Here is a 14,473-nt window from a genome sequence, read left to right on the forward strand (position 1 = left end):
CTTGGGAAAGGGTGTACTGGCATTGAAGGGGGTGCACAGGAGGTTCACTAGGTTGATCCCGGACTCAATAGGGTTGGCTCATGAGGAAAGATTGAGTAAATGGGACTATACTCATTGGATTTAGAAGAATGAGGGGAGATCTTCTAGAAACATATAAAATTATGAAGGGAATAGATAAGATAGAAGCAGGGAGGTCATTTCCACTGGTAGGTGAAACTAAAACGAGGGGGGCACAGCCTCCAAATAAAGGGGAGCAGATTGAGGACTGAGTGGAGGAGGAACTTCTGCACCCAAAAGAGTTGTGAATCTATAGAATTTCCTGCCTAATGAAGCAGTTGAGGCTACCTCACGGAATATTTTAAAGACAAAGATAGTTGGAGTTTTGAACAATAAAGGAGATAAGGGTTGTGGTGAGAGGACAGGTAAGTGGAGGTGAGTCCATCGAAAGATCAGCCGTGATCTTATTGAATGGTGGAGCAGGCTCAATGGGCCAGAAGGCCTACTCTTGCTCTTATTTCTTATGTTCTTAGGTTCTAACTATTATCAGGTGAAAACATGGTGGAAATGCAATCCATTTGTACAAAGCAGTGCTGCTGGATATGGTTTATGCAAATCCATCACTGAACAGACGGATGGTATCAAATTGTTTGTTTGTTTTCAGCTTCCCCACTGCAGTTTTCCATCAGTATAACATGCCACAAGGCACTAAGCTCAGATCTAGTGCAGTAGATGAATTGCAGGTCTGTTCCTGTGTGTTCTGCTGGTGGGATGTGGAGTTGAGACAGAGAAGGTAAAGGAGAAGACCTTGATACACCTTCGGATGGTGGACCTGCTGTGGGGGGGTTCAGCAGCTTTCTCAAAATGCCCAAATTTTAGATTCTTGTCTCAAATGATTCCCAACAGAAATGTTTTGGTGATTTGTCAGGTTATAAAAATGTGAATGAACAAAAATGATATTCCAGTTTTGTTGGTATTCAGACTTTCTGATTGAGAGATATGTGATAAGCAAAGTGTGCTGTGTGTGTGTTTTTAGCTTGATTTTCTGTATGTTGGAATCAAATACACAAATAGACCCGAGGTTAGGCATTCAGTTTAAATCACTGCAGAAGAGTAAATAGTGGGAGGCTCTGATAAGAATTGTACTGAGTAACCGATTCCTTCATAGATTTGTATAGATTGAGAATCTTTTCGACACTGATTTACAGGACAATATTGTTTGCTTTCGGAACTCTCTTTTTGTCAGCCTTAATTAGATATATTAAAGCTTCATTTTACCGAAGTCGTTTATCTTGCCAGGATTAGTTTCGAATGTTAGAATGTTTGTGAAACCTTTTCCCATAAACATGTGTCTAATTTTGGTAGTTTTGTGTTTAAAGTATGATAAATATTTAGAGTCTGTGATATTTTTACAGGTGCAGAAAATGGTGTTAGTTTCTGGGGGACATTCAGCATTTATTATTATCTGTTTTAATTTATCACTTAAATAGCTTGAGACAAACAGGAACAGGGATGTTTAGCTCCACCATTGCAGTTAGTCATGATTGATCTGTACCTCCATTCCATTAATCCACCTTCACGCCACATCCCTTATTGATGAAGAATCTATCAATTTCTGTTTTGAAACAATCTCCATGGCCTTGGATGGAAAGTTCCAGATTTCTGCCACCCATTACATGGAAGAATGTTTCCTAATTTCCCTCCAAAATGGCTTCTCTCTAATTGAGAGAGGATGCTCTCAACACAGGAAGTATCATTTAATATTTAATATTAAATATTTTAAACGTCTTGATTAGATCACCCCCTCAATCTGTAAAACTCAAGGACGCACGAGACAGGTTTATGTAACCTATGTCCATAAAACCTGTGTCCTTAAAGAAACATCATTCTTTTTATTCATGGGATTAGGGCATCACTGGCTGGGCCAGTGTTTATTGCCCATCCCTAATTGCCCAGAGGGAGTTAGGAGTTAAGAATCAACCACTTCGCTGTTGGTCTGGAGTCACATGAAGGCCAGACCAGGTGGCATTTTCAGATGGCCGCATTCCTGATGAAGGGCTTATGCCTGAAACATCGATTTTCTTGCTCCTCAGCTGCTGCCTGACTGGCTGTGCTTTTCCAGTACCACACTCTCGGCTCTAATCTCCAGTATCTGCAGTGCTCACTTTCACCTGGCATTTTCATATGACCTTTGAAACTGCAATGGCAGTCTTCTTCCCTAAAGGACATTCGTGAACTAGATGGGTTTTCAGACAGTCAGCTACAGACTCATGGTCATCACTCAACTCTTAATTCCAATTTTTAAAAAAAATTGAATTCAAATTTCACCATCTCCCAGGGCAGGATTTGAACCTGTACCCCCAGAACATTATCTGGGTTACTTAATTAATAGTTTGGCAATAATACCACTAGACTATCACCCAATCTTGTACAAGATTGTATTGGTTTTTTTTACAAATATTAATGTCCCAATGGCGTTATTCACCCACAACATATGAAAAGTACCTTCCTCCCTAATTTATGTTTTGTTTAATCTTCATTATTAATTAATTTTGCAAACTTCAAAAACAGAGAATTTTTATTCAATTGGAAAATCTCCTTCCATGATTTGTTTTATCATTTGAAAAATATTTGCACGTGTGAGATCACATTTGTTTTTCTGCTCAACAGCTCTTGCATGTTTTGGAATTAACAATTTAACCATAAGTGGATAACTTGCATTTGAATGCAAGTTGAATAAAGCACTCAAGGTGTTCAGTGTGATACATCCAAGTGCTGATGGACTGCAATGAATTATCTGCTCTATCCAGTCCCATACAAGTTGAATGCATTGTGCACATGCTTCCTACCCCATCCTGCATTCCTTTTAAAGGTAAACAGAACAACCTTGAGGTGCACAAAATTTTGGAAAATTCATACCATTCCCTTGATATTGAATGCAAACTGACTGGAGGACCCATCCTACTCCTTGAAACCTTTCTGCCTCTTGTGAAAAATAAGCCCAGGTCTTGCTCGGGGAAATTCAGCGAATCAGTATCTGCTGCACAGGCTGACACCCTACAGAGTGGGATCGCCAGTCACTGGGACAAGAGGAACGTACTCCCAGGATTTCACCTCGTCCTGTCATTGCACTACTTTTAAGACTGTTGTCGATCCTCCCTAAACTACTCAGTTGAAAAAATTGGTGATGTATGCAAAATCAATGCAGTCACTTCATGTTCTAGATCTTGACGGAGTCAGTCCATATCTGCAATTTTTTAAAGACTTGACTCTGACTATCTAGGCAACTTAAAGACTTTCCTTGTCCTGGGAATTTATTTAGTGTCCCTCTTCAGCATCCTTTCAAAAATCTCAATATGACTCACTGTGTGAGGGGCACCATAACTGAACAAAGATAAAAATCACACAACACCAGGTTATAGTCCAACAGGTTTAGTTGGAAGCACACTAGCTTTGGAGCAACGCTCCTTCATCAGGTGGTTGTGAAGGAGTAGCGCTCCGGAAGCTAATGTGCTTCCAATTAAACCTGTTGGACTATAACCTGGTGTTGTGTGATTTTTTACTTTGTCCACCCCAGTCCAACACCGGCATCTCCAAATCATAACTGAACAAAGTATTCTAACTGAGACCTAACTAAGATCTTGCAAAAAGGCAAAACATTTTAGCATGAATAGTTCTGTTAATACATCCTAGCACCTGATTTGCTACAATGTCCCTGCATTGGTCATTAACCTTTTGAGATCGATGCACTGTCAAACCCAGGTTCCTTTTCTTCTAAATCAGTTTTAGTGTTTTATTTGAAAATTGTCCTTGATCACCATTCACCCTGTCCATGCACATAACAGCAGACTTTTGTACATTAAACCTTATTTGTTAATCATAGACCCAATGCCTCAACACATCTTGATCTGAGTCTTAGTCATGGCTTTTGCACGTATCTCTCTACCTTGTGCAAATTTACAAATCATTTCCCCTTAACAGTTATGCTTTGATCATTTGTTTTGGTAGCAAATATCCAAAGAGCTATTCCATTGTGAAACCAGAGGTGATCAGCTTCCAAGCAAAGTGAAGACAAGATTAGTGGTTGGGTTGGAAGGTGTTATTGATGAACAAGAATGGGAGATTTAGGACTGAAGTGAAAGCATTGTGTGGGTGTGAGGGGACCAATGCATGGGGATGGAGAAGGATAGAAAAGTCCTGCCTCTTGTAATGGTTATGTAAGTGATAACGGGTCAGGTCTGAGTCCTGTTGTCCTGCTGCATTCAGTCCTGAATGGTGGGGGAACCAGTAAAAAACTCACATGAGGATGATGTGTCGCAAAAGTCTCCATTAATAGTGGTGCACATTAGTGCAAAAGATAAGACTGAAGCATTTTAATCCAACGGTGCAGAGTGGATCACCCATCCTGGACTCCTGCTGAGACTTCCAGCATTACAGATGCTAACCTTCAACCAACTTGATTCATTTCATGTGATATAAATAGCTGAAAGCACTGGAGATTGCAAAGACTTGGACCCTGACAACATTCCAGCAATAGCATGAAGCCCTATGCTCTAGAACTAGCATCAGCCCTAGCCAAGCAGTGCAGCTACAACACTGTGGAAAATTGCCCAGCTATTCCTGCTCACAAAAGCAGGAGAAATCCAACCCGCCTGTTACCACCCCATCAGTCTATTCTTAGTCATCAGCAGAATGATAGAAGGGATCGTTGACAGTGAGATCGGATTGCTCTTACTCAGCAATAAGCTGCTGACTGATTCTCTGTTCGGGATTGGCAGGACCAATCAGCTCTGTCATCATTACAGGTAACAGAGCTGAATTCCAGAGGTGAGGTGAGAGCGACTTTTCCCAACATTAAAGCCATGTCTGACAGAGTGCGGTGTCGAGGAGCCCCTGCAAGACATGGCTCTGGGGAAATCTGGGGAAAACTGAGGAGCAGGTGAAGTGAGGACCCTTACAAAGAAGCAGAAAGTCTGGTATGGGACCTGTGTGGGACTTAGGAATGGAGCAGTGAGAAGGAGCGGGGCAAATATTTTCCCACAAAGACCAAGGGTAGAACCTTGACCAGAGAACACCAGATCTCAAAGGACATAAAGGTTGGTATTAAGAAAAAAATTGAGGCTCATGACAGATACTGAATACAAATATCATCTCCCTTTGATGCTAAACAGCATAACCATAATTGAATCCCCCCCATTGTCAATATCCTGGGGGTTACCTTTGTTCAGAAAATGAACTAACTACCGTTTTAAATATTCTGGCTACAAAAGCAAGTCGGAGGCTGGGAATTTGGCGGTGAATAAATCACCTGTATCAACAAAGTCTGCCCACCATCCACACACAGCAGAGATCAGGCATTTGGTGAAATGTTCTCCATTTGCTTGACTGTTGGTTGGACAACATTCAAAAAACTTGAACATCACCTAGGACAAAGCAACTTGTTTAAATGGCACCCAATCTACCACTTTGAACCTTTACTCCCTAAAGTACCAACGTACAGTGGTGTCAGCATGTACTATGTAAAAGATACATTGCAGTAACTCAACGCAGGTCTTTAGACAACACTTACTAAATCTGTTGCCTATTTAATGAGGCTGTTTAAAAAAATGCATGGTATATAGTGGCTTTCACAACTTTAGGTTGCATCAAAATGCTTTACAGCAAACAGTGAGCTTATGTTATACATAGCCACTGTTACAATGTTGGAAATAGAGAGCCTGAAGAAAGCCATGTGACTGTGAACAGGTAATTGATTTTTCTGACATCCTAGGACCCTATTCTTGGAAATTGTGTTATGAGATCCTTTGCACCCACTGAAAGCACAGCCTTGCTTATATATCTCACCCGTGAGCCATCACCTCCTCCAACAATACTCAGGGTATCAGTGTGGGTTTTTGCGATGGAGATTCTGAGGGAGGGATCTTCTGATTCAGAAGTAAGAGAGCTATAAGCAAGACATGACTAACAGTTTCCCTCATTAATGAACTGGTTATCTCTAGCAAAGCAGCAGAATTACATATTAATTCACAGATATTTTCAGGCTTAGATTAATTTGAAGCAAAGCTGTTATTTTATTGCTCCATTATTTCAGGCTGTTGAAATCGTTCAAAAGAAGAACCTGCTACAGAGACCTCTTGATCTGTTGTTGACCATATCCCTCTTTTTTGCGATTGGATTCAGCCTCTTCAGAGGATTGGTAAGAGAACTTTAAAAGATACTTTTTTTCTGAACTACCATAACCACTGCAATGTCACGAGGAGTTGTAGCTTGAGAGGTTCAGTGGGGTTTTCTCAGGTTTGTTTTCCCTGAATCAGCAGCTTTCTGACCTGGATATTCCCAGCGAAATTGGGAACGCTGAGGCGGCTCCACAGGCCTGCTCCGGGCAAATGCGCCCTGAAGTTGGAATTGTGGTTTTCAGGCAGCCAGTTTTGCAGAGAGTCAGGCTGGTGATCCTGGGAATGCACGTGGAGTGTACTGGAGTGTGGACGCAGGGCTGGGTGATAGGCCTACCTCAGTGCTCTAGCATTGTACTGAGTTTTATCTTTTAAAAGTGATTAAAGTAGAAAACAGCCCCCTCTCCTCAACACATGCCAACCTACAACTCTGTCCACTTTCCAGCCCCTCATCAACTCATGCCAACCTGTTCCCCAGCCCACCAACCTTGTAAAAGCCAGACCTTCGCCCTACTATTGAGATGAATTCAAATTTTTAATGCAGACTTTTCTAAAAAAAACTTTCATTCATAAAATTCCACTCACTATATTGACATTCCTTAGTTTACACTACCCCACTTAACAACAAGTATTTCACTCCAGGGTATAATTCCTTTTAATTGATAGTCTCGCTTCAAAGGGTCTGTAACCTCATCAGGTTGTCAACAAAACTATCAAATGGCAGGCTTCCTGTCGTGATAATGAAAGGTTGTGAATCAGTTATACAGAGCTAATATAGTAACGGATGTCCTGAGGCTTAAGTGAGTCAATGGTATGAGTGTTTTTACTACTCTAGACCTTAACAGAATTTTTATTTGCAATGTTTCAAAGGGCAAAAGTTTTAAATACCTTGGAATGCCTGACAGTTCCTTTTGACCGTTTCTGTTGACAGGCCTTTTTTACATGTTTTCGCACTTCCCTTTGGCAGGTCCACTTGACAGTTTTGACAGTTTCCTTTGACAAATTTATTAATGTTTTCAATGATCTTCACAGTTATATGCAGTTGTTACACAATATTCATGTCTACTTCCTACAATACCAGTGTGGGCCTTTACCTCTGCCAAGGGACAGTTCACCTCTTGCAAAGGGCAGCTTACCTTCCCAGATAAGTCCCAGGGCCAGATACAAAGTGCTACCTTAACTGTCATTAACCCACTGACCTCAGAATGGTTCCTGGCAGGTCTAACCTGCACATGCCATATTTTACACACCTGGGTCACCAAGAACCAGACACAACCGGGCGACCTCTATGAGGAACTTGCTCCGCAATCCCACAGCTATGAAACGGGACCTGCCCTTATAAAAATGGTTGGTGCTGTGTTGGGAACCTGCTCCTTCTGCCATTTCCACTGCCTTTCCCTTGTTGTGAAAATCCAGACCAGAGTCTTTATTCCTTTCAATATTCCACTCTGTAACTGGTGGCTATCTATCCACTGGTTTCAGGAACTCACAAATTCATTTCGTCTTGCTGCATTGAAACTGATCCTAGGTAGTTGCTTTGTTGCAAATGTTACAGTGAAGGAGTGTCTGAAAAGTCCATATTATTTTGAGTGTGTTGAGTGTACAACTGAACTTGGAGAGACCGTGCAGTTCACTCACCGTGTTTTCACAGTTATCGCAGTGGGCTGTACTAATTACATATTAATGGCCATAGGTGGCTTTGGATTGTCCGATCAAGGTGTGTCGACAATACCTGCAGCTCCAGGAGCCGTACCTGCGAGACCCTGCAGCCTACCCAAAGATACAGGTAGGATTGGACCATGGCTTTGGTTAGCCAGTCGGATTAAATATTGTGATATATAGGAGTTAGAGGGAAAGATTATTCTTTGGAGCTTTATTCACTTGCAGAGAAATTGATCATCACGGAACCCATTTATAAACCTTGTGGGTACTAAAATTTGGGCTCCCTCTCTTCCCTTGGGCTATGCCAGCCACTAAATAGGAAGCTGGTGTCTTTTACCTGAAACCGGAGTTAGGTGCTTTGCAAACTAATTTTAGGCTTCAATGCTGGTTATAGCATCCAGTGCCAAATTCAGAGTGGCACGGTGGTTCTGTGGTTAGGACTGCTGCCTCACAGCACCATGGACCCGGGTTCAACCTCGGGTGACTGTGTGGAGTTTGCACGTTCTCCCCGTGTCTGCGTGGGTTTCCTCCCACAGTCCAAAGATGTGCAGGTTAGGTGGGTTGGCCATGCTAAACTGTCTCATAGAATCCAGTGATGTGCAGGATGGGTGGATTAGCCGTGGGAAAATGCAGGGTTACAAGGATAGGGTAGGGGGATGGCTCTGGGTATGATGCCATTCAGAAGGTTGGTGTGGATTTGATAGGCTGAATGGCCTGCTTCCACACGGTAGAGATTCTAAGAAATAAGTCAGAGTGGAATGGTAGGAATGTCCCTGAACCACGCTTTTACAGAGGCGAAAGTGGGGACTGCAGATGCTTGAGATCAGAGTTGAGAGTGTGGCGCTGGAAAAGCACAGCAGGACAGGCAGCATCCGAGGAGCAGGAAAATCAACGTTTTGAGCAAAAGCCCTTCATCGGGAATGATTCCTGATGAAGGGCTTTTGCCCAAATCGTCAATTTTCTTGCTTCTCGGATGCTGCCTGACCTGCTGTGCTTTTCCAGCGCCACACTCACAACTCTTCTGCAGACCCAGGCTATAATTTTGTGGGAGAAAGTGAGGACTGCAGATGCTGGAGTACCAGGGTTGAAAAATGTGGTGCTGGAAAAACACAGCAGGCCAGGCAGCAACCGAGGAGCAGGAGAATCGATGTTTCGGGCATAAGCCCTTCTTCACGAATGAGGCTGGTGTGCCAAGCAGGCTGAGATAAAAGGGAATTTGGGCGGCGGGGGCGGGGGTTTGCTGGGAATATGATAGGTGGAAGGAGGTTAAGGTGAGGGTGATAGGCCGGAGAGGGGGTGGGGGCGGAGAGGTCTGGAAGAAGATTGCAGGTCAAGAGGGCGGTGCTGAATCTGGGGGTTGGGACTGAGATAAGGTGGGGGGGAGGGGAAATGAGGAAGCTGGAGAAATCTACATTCATCCCTTGTGGTTGGTGGGTTCCTAGGCAGAAGATGAGGCGCTCTTCCTCCAGGCATCGTGTGGCCAGGTTCTGGCGAGGGAGGAGGCCAAGGACCTGCATGTCATTGGCGGAGTGGTCATGAGTGGACATAATTTTGTGGGCATGAGTTTGAATCCCACTGAGTTAGTTGGTGAAATTTAAATTCTGTTGATTAAAAGTCTGGAATCTAAGGCTAGTCTCAGTAAGGGTGAACCACAAACATATTGTTGATTGTTAGAAAAACCATTCGGTTCACTCATTTCCTTTATGGAGTGAAATCTGCCGTCCTTACCTGGTCTGGCCTTTATATGATTCCAGGTCCTCAATTCATTTTGAATTGCTCTCTGAAAGGGTATAGCAAGCCACAAATTTCGAGGGCAATAAAGACTGGTCAACAAATGCTGTCCCCACCAGTAAGCCCATGCCATGGAAGGATTAAATAAAAACTACTGCGAATGCTGTGCCCAGTCATTCGGTCTTCACTGTTTGAACCAGCACAATTTGTATTTCTTTCCCACTTGCTGTTGTCATTTATCAATTGGGACCACATCAGTCAGGAGTTACTAAGCTCTCCCAGAAATGATTAGTGAAGATCAGTTGTACATTTATGGGTTACCGAGATTGTAAGAGTTATGTCACTTCAAAAGTCCTTCATTGGCTCTGAAGAGCTTGGGCACATCCTGAGGTAAGGGAAGGTGCTATAGAAATCCAAGTGTGATCTCTCTTTTTTAGCCTCAACATCCACTATTAGTGCTAGGCAGGAGGTATTCATGTTGGCCTGGAAAAGGAAAGGAATGAATGAATGAACAAAGAGAATCCAATGATAGTAGATAAGTCTGAAATACACCCATCAATGACACGTGTTACTGGCTGGGCCAATATTTATTGCTTATCCCAAATTGCTACCTTCAGGGTGTGGTGGTGGGGCATCTTGAATTGTTGTAATCCGTGGGGCATGGCGACCCTCACGGTGCTGTTTGGAAGGGAGTTCCAACTTTTTGAACCAGTGACAGTGAAGGAATGGCGATATTGTTCCAAGTCAGTGTCTTGGAGGGGTACTTGCAGGTGATGGTGTTCTTAGTAGCAGCTGCCCTTGTCCTTCTAGAAGATAGGATAAAGAGACTTAAAATGGGTACAACTACAGGGAAATAAACCAGGGTTGTGTTTCCTTGTGTTTTAAAGACAGATCTAATCAAAGTGTGACTTTGAAGGGGATAAATCCAGGTCAATAATTATCTTTGGTAGAGAATATAAAAGTAAAAGCTATGTTCTTAAAATTATAGAGTCACACAGTATGGAAACAGCCATATCCAACTCACCCATGTTGACCAAATATCCCAAACTGAACTAGTCCCATTTTCCTGTGTTTGGTCCATATCCCTCTAACCTGTTCCTATTCATGTACCTGTCCAAAAGTCTTTTTATTATTGTAATTGTCCCCACTTCCTTTGGTAGCTCATTGCATACATACACCACCATCTGTGTGAAAACATTACCCCTCACCTCCCTTTTGAATCTTTCCCCTCTCATGTTAAACCCATGCTGTCTAGTTCTGGACTCCCCTACCCTTGGAAAAAGACCGTGGCTATTCAACTTATCCATGCCCCTCATGATTTTATAAATCTCTATATGATCACCCCTCAGACTCCAATGCTCCCAGGCAAAAATAGCCCAGCCTATCCAGCTTCTCCTTTGTAAATTAAACGTTCCATTCCCGATAACACCAGTCCCGGCAACATCATTGTAAATTTTTTTCTGCACCCTTTCTCATTTAACAATATCCTTCCTATAGCAGGTTGACCAGATTGTGCACAGTATTCCAAAAGTAGCCTCACCAATGCCTTGTACAGATGCAACATGATGTCCCAATTCTTATACTCAATGCTCTGACCAATGAAGGCAAGCATGCCAAATGCCACCTTCACCACCCTGTCTACATGCAGTGCCACTTCCAAGGAACTATGAACTTGCACCTCTAGCCCCCCCCGCCCCGTTCAAACACTTCCCACGGCCTACCATTAAATGGATTAGTCCTACCCTGGTTTGCCTTACCAAAATGCATTTATCTAATGTAAACTCCATCTGCCACCTCTTGGCCCATTGGCCCATCTGTTCAAGATCTCTTTGTACTCTTAGATAACCTTCTTCACTGTCCACTGTACCACCAATTTTGGTACCATTCACAAACTTACTAATCTTACCTCCAATATCTTTGATATAAATGAAGAACAACAGTGGAACAAACCCTTGCAGCACACCTCTGGTCACAAACCTTCAGTCTGAATAACAAGCCTCTACCAACACCTTCTGTCTTCTACTATCAGGCCAATTTTGTATCCAATTGGCTACTTCTCCCTGGATCACGTGATCTAACTTTACTAATCCATCTACAATAGGAGACCTTGTCAAAGCCTTGTTAAAGTCAATGTAGATGATGTCTACTGCTCTGCCTTCATCTATTTTCTTGGTAACCTGTTCCAAAATGCTAATCAAATTTGTGAGACATGAGCTCCCACACACAAAGCCATGCTGACTATCCCTAATCAATCCTTGCCTTTCCAAATACACACAAATCCTGTCTTTTCGGAATCCCATCCAACAACTTATCCATCACTGGTGTCAGGCTTACCGGTTCCTTGGCTTTTCCTTGCAACCTTTCTTAAATAATTGCACAACATTAGTCACCCTGCAGTCTTCCGGCACCTCATTTGTGCACATCAATGATACAAATATATCAGCAAGGGGCCCAGCAATCTCTTCCCTTCTTGTGTACAATGAGTCAACACCACACCGTTCTACTCTTGAATCAAATTGTAAGAAAAACAACTTGTTTTGCAACATCACAGTCCAAACTTCCATTTTCAGTTATTTTTCAAACAAAATACATGTCCTTACATGCCCCTAACTTTTCAAGTGATAAATGTGCTTCCTGACAATGTAAGCATGAGACATATCCAATTAACAACAAAAAATTATGTCATCCTTACATTCATTCATTTTTGCTGAGCCATTTATAGGTAAATGGAAGCAATTTTTCACTTTTTCATTCAAGGGACAGTGGAAATTTTGAATTCTATAAATGATTAAGATCATTAAGATCAAGAATGAGATTTACTCTAAAAGAAAGAGGGATCCAGCGTTTGGCAAGCCTATCACCTAATATCTAACAGTTGCTTGGTGACACAACTTTGAGAGGGATGGTACTACTTGTTGACTATGAGATCATTGGTTGGGAAGGCCTGGCTGACCAATGTAAACAGGAGATGGGGCCCTCTTGTGGCACAGAGGTAGTGTCCCTACCCCTGACCAAAAGACCTGAGTTCAAGTCCAACCTGCTCTGGAGGTGTGTAACAACATGGCTGAACAGGTTGATTAGGAAAATAGGCTTACTTAAAAAAAGACAAAACTTTGGTTATGAAAAAGCTATACAGGGGATTTAGAATCTCCTCAGTTTGGGGACTGACTCTGAGCTGGCTGGCCACAGCCAGTGTACTGGGCACAAGAAAATAAAGTGTGAGTTGGTGATAGGATGCCAGCCTCTGTGCAGTTATTTCAAACACTTTCCCCCTCCTCCACAACTCAGGACTGTGCTGGCAGTTGGTGAGGATGTGGTGAAGATGAAAAGGGGTGTGAAGTGATGAAGTGTCTCATGCCTCATGTCAAATGGCCTCCCAGTGAATGTGGAGGTGGGCTCTATACCACCCAGTGATGGTGGACGTGGGCTCTATACCACCCAGTGATGGTGGACGTGGGCTCTATACCACCCAGTGATGGTGGACGTGGGCTCTATACCACCCAGTGATGGTGGACGTGGGCTCTATACCACCCAGTGAATGTAGAGGTGGGCTCTATACCACCCAGTGATGGTGGACGTGGGCTCTATACCACCCAGTGAATGTGGAGGTGGGCTCTATACCACCCAGTGATGGTGGACGTGGGCTCTATACCACCCAGTGATGGTGGACGTGGGCTCTATACCACCCAGTGATGGTGGACGTGGGCTCTATACCACCCAGTGATGGTGGACGTGGGCTCTATACCACCCAGTGATGGTGGACGTGGGCTCTATACCACCCAGTGAATGTGGAGGTGGGCTCTATACCACCCAGTGATGGTGGACGTGGGCTCTATACCACCCAGTGATGGTGGATGTGGGTTTTCTGATACCCAGTGAGGTTGGATGTGGGCTCTATACCACCCAGTGATGGTGGATGTGGGTTCTCTGATACCCAGTGAGGGTGGATGTGGGCTCTATACCACCCAGTGATGGTGGATGTGGGTTCTCTGATACCCAGTGAGGGTGGATGTGGGCTCTATACCACCCAGTGATGGTGGACGTGGGCTCTATACCACCCAGTGATGGTGGATGTGGGTTCTCTGATACCCAGTGAGGGTGGATGTGGGCTCTATACCACCCAGTGATGGTGGATGTGGGTTCTCTGATACCCAGTGAGAGTGGATGTGGGCTCTATACCACCCAGTGATGGTGGATGTGGGCTCTCTGACACCCAGTGATGGTGGATGTGGGCTCTCTGATACCCAGTGAGGGTGTCAGGTATAAGCTAGTCCCTACAATTGGGCTTATGAGGCTCCCTGTACCTAACCGAACCCCTTTACCCTCAACATAGAGAGCACCCTGGCTTGAGGAACCTTTTTAATCCACTCAATAGTGCCCCCACTTGCTCCCACTGGAACCTGCTGAATAAACCTGCCCACTTATTTCACACAGGAGCACAGAAACAAGAGCAGGCCATTTGCAAATGGTGCATCATTTTAAAGATCAAATTTCCCCAATTGTGCTCTTATAGTGATTGTAACAGGGTCAGCCAGGTGGACCTCATAGAATATGAGATCCCTGATTGGGGCCGTTAACCTGGTCCAATCAGGGAGCCCTGGCTGACAGATATAATCAGGAGTGTCAGAGGATCTGTTCACTCAGAGAGGGCTGGATCAGCGTCAAGGACTTTCCATGTGTAAATAAAGGGTGACTTGGTGACAGGATGCCGTCCTCTGTGGAGTTATTTCAGGTATCAACTCCAATTTCCTGCCTGCTCCTTATAATTCTTCCCTCCCTTTCAGAGTCTGTCAAACTCAGCCAAGAAAAATTCAATGACCCAGCCTCTGGGAAGAGAATTCCAAAGACTAACCACCCTCTTGAAAGAAAATCAGTTTTCCTTGTCTCGGTCTTAAAGGAAAGTCCACTTA

At 43.6% G+C, this 14,473-nt stretch overlaps 1 protein-coding gene across 4 annotated transcripts in view; it reads left to right on the forward strand.

The window, feature by feature from the left end:
* The window catches only part of LOC140468759 (transmembrane 6 superfamily member 1-like), a 65,157-nt gene that overhangs the window by 31,350 nt on the left and 19,334 nt on the right, over positions 1 to 14,473 (forward strand). For all 4 annotated transcript variants that reach the window (XM_072564780.1, XM_072564779.1, XM_072564778.1 and 1 more), the window contains 2 exons: positions 6,089 to 6,193; positions 7,864 to 7,956. In XM_072564780.1, the coding sequence (XP_072420881.1) occupies positions 6,089 to 6,193; positions 7,864 to 7,956 (198 nt within the window). The remainder of the gene's footprint in view (positions 1 to 6,088; positions 6,194 to 7,863; positions 7,957 to 14,473) is intronic.

Source organism: Chiloscyllium punctatum, chromosome 48, assembly GCF_047496795.1.
Source record: "Chiloscyllium punctatum isolate Juve2018m chromosome 48, sChiPun1.3, whole genome shotgun sequence".
Lineage (NCBI taxonomy): Eukaryota > Metazoa > Chordata > Chondrichthyes > Orectolobiformes > Hemiscylliidae > Chiloscyllium > Chiloscyllium punctatum.